General features: G+C 52.2%; 1 protein-coding gene across 5 annotated transcripts in view; it reads right to left on the bottom strand.

Annotated features, from left to right (window-relative positions):
• Positions 1-2,500, bottom strand: part of dscaml1 (Down syndrome cell adhesion molecule like 1) — a gene marked incomplete at its 3' end in the record, with an annotated part of 86,978 nt that overhangs the window by 41,831 nt on the left and 42,647 nt on the right. For all 5 annotated transcript variants that reach the window (XM_080007062.1, XM_080007061.1, XM_080007064.1 and 2 more), the window contains exon 4: positions 1-244. This exon is cut by the window's left edge and continues 32 nt beyond it. In XM_080007062.1, the coding sequence (XP_079863188.1) occupies positions 1-244 (244 nt within the window). The remainder of the gene's footprint in view (positions 245-2,500) is intronic.

Below are 2,500 nucleotides of genomic sequence, written 5' to 3'. Positions count from 1 at the left end.
GTCTGGCCCTTGCGCGTGGCGAAGCACTGGTACGCTCCCGAGTGTCTCTTCTGGGCGGCGGAGATGAACAGGGTTTCGTTGTGGGAGCCCTGGATGGAGAAGTGCTGGTCGGGGAGGACGGGCTCCGTGTTGCGGTACCAGGACACGGTGAAGTGCGGCGAGCCCTGGACGGCGCAGGACAGGATCACCGTGCTGCTGATCCCCGTCTTCAGGTTCTTAGGGGAGAGGGTGACCCGCAGCGGCTCTGTGGAGAGGGGGGCGGAGAAAGTCCAAATAGAGGGCGGAAAATTGGGGAGAGAGCGATAGAGAGGGAGAGGAAGAACGAGGGGTAGAGAAAGAGAAGGGATCGTAGTCGGTAAGAAAAGAGAACACAATGGGGTTTTTCATGCTCAACAATGGAAAATGTATGACCTTTAAATGGAGCCTTCAGATTCACATCTACAAGGATTCTGTGTCCGTCTGAGGGTTTTATTCAAACGGTTGAGCCGAAGTGATTCAACCTCGGCAACGCATCGCCGATCGGGCGACGGGAGATAACACTTTGTTAGGTTGAGACGACTCGCGCGGGTCCTGTGTAGTCTGTGAGTGTGTGTGTGTGCGTGTGTGTGTGTGTGTGCGCGCGTGTGTGTGTGCACGTGCGTGTGTGTGCGCGCGTGTGTGTGGAGCACATACAGTAGGGAGTCAAGACAGAGAGGGGGAGAAAATGTCACTGAGCAATGAGGCAGCTGGTGTTAAGTGCTGGAGGCCGGGGAACGTGTGTGTGTGTGTGTGTGTGTGTGTGTGTGTGTGTGTGTGTGTGTGTGTGTGTGTGTGTGTGTGTGTGTGTGTGTGTGTGTGTGTGTACGTGCGTGTGTGCGCGCAAGCGTGTGTGTAAAAAAGGGAAGTGTGGAAGTGTAAGAGTATGGTATATAACACACTTTATCGTGTGTACGCACCAGCCTATCGTCAACTCTGAGGCTAAGTGTGTGTGTGTGTGTGTGTGTGTGTGTGTGTGTGTGTGTGTGTGTGTGTGTATGTGTGCGTGTGTGTCTGTGTGGGAGTGTGTGTGTGTGTGTGTGTGTGTCCCACCTCTGTCAGAAGAGGTTTTGGAGCTGCGCAGTGATGTGCCCTCTGGAAAGAAGTCTGCCTAGTGTCCACTAACCCCCACCCTTTTCCTTTTGCCCTTGCTCCTCATCACCTCCGCTTCTTGGAGAACCTTGCTCACCACCGCTCCAGTAGAGGAGTCAAGCCCTACTCACCTGAGCCAAAATCTCATTCAAAGTCTTTATTGGCGGGAGGAAGGGGGGATCGGAGAAAGCCGAAACAAAAGCCACAACAGGAAAACACAGTAAAACCGCTAAAAACAAACGGGAACGATAAAAACGAGAGAGAGAAAGAAGGAGGAGGTGAGTCAGAAGCGAGCCGATACCTGGGGTCACTAAAATGGCACTAAGAAAAATACAGATACAGATAAATAACATTAAATAGTAATAACATGCCGTACAAAAGGGAAAATAGCCGTGCGAATAAAGCCCAAGCTTTCTTATGCTACGGTGATCAGACACTAAGGAATATAACGTGTAAACATAAACGTGAAGGAATGAGCTGGTTCTGAGTCACCCTGAAGCGTATTTACTGAGAACCTGAGGCCGAGACACATGACCCTAAATCATAACCTTGTAAAGTCGATCGCCCCTCCCCTCTCCCTGCTCTCTCTCCCACATGACGCACACATGTACAGTATCTCTGCGCAGAGTGACAGAGGGGTGGGGCCGGTGGTGCCGCCCCATCGCCGTGGAGGGGGGGGGGGGGGGGGGGCTTCCGTGTGGAGCCGGGGTACCAGACGTCGGCGGAGATCAGACTCATCCTCCGCCCGGGACGGAGGAGGTTGAGGAAACGCAGGGGACGAAGCCAACGGAGCTTGAAGTGTCTCCGTGACCCGCCGCCCTCCTCCTCCGGCTCAGCCCCGCCCTCTTATCTGGCGAGACGTGAAGCCGTTATTTCATCCCTCCGTCTACTCTACTCCCCTATCTCTCTATTTATAATTGAGGAGATCTATTTAAGTCTTTCGGTCAATTTACAGCTGGGGTTTTAATGCTGCTGTGGAGCACTGATTTTGGATTGCTCCATCCTTATATATAAAATATTTGGTATTCCCTCCTCTCCTCTTTTTCCCCTCCTCTCCTACTCTCATTTCACCTCTCCTACCCTCCTCTCTCCTCCTTTCCAGTCCTCTCCCTTGCTCTCCTCTGGTCTCCCCTCCTCTCTCCTCTTTCCTCTTCTCTTCTCTCCCCCCATATGTCTCTTCGCCCCTCCTCTTCCCTCTTCCATTGCGTTACATTACATTATGTCATCAGCAGGTGCTTTTGTCCACATTCGCCACAGAATCAAACCGACTGTATGTTATAGCCACAGCCAGCTGAACATTCTCTCGAAAAACAAGCAGTACTAGTAAAGTCAGAGGGAGTTTTTTTTCTTTGGTTTTTTTCCCCCTCTTCCCCTCCTCTCCTCTACCTGTCCT

Source organism: Zeus faber, assembly GCF_960531495.2.
Source record: "Zeus faber genome assembly, chromosome: 9".
Classification (NCBI taxonomy): domain Eukaryota; kingdom Metazoa; phylum Chordata; class Actinopteri; order Zeiformes; family Zeidae; genus Zeus; species Zeus faber.
The sequence above is the reverse complement of the archived record's forward strand: the minus strand, read 5'-3'. Positions and strand labels throughout refer to the sequence as shown.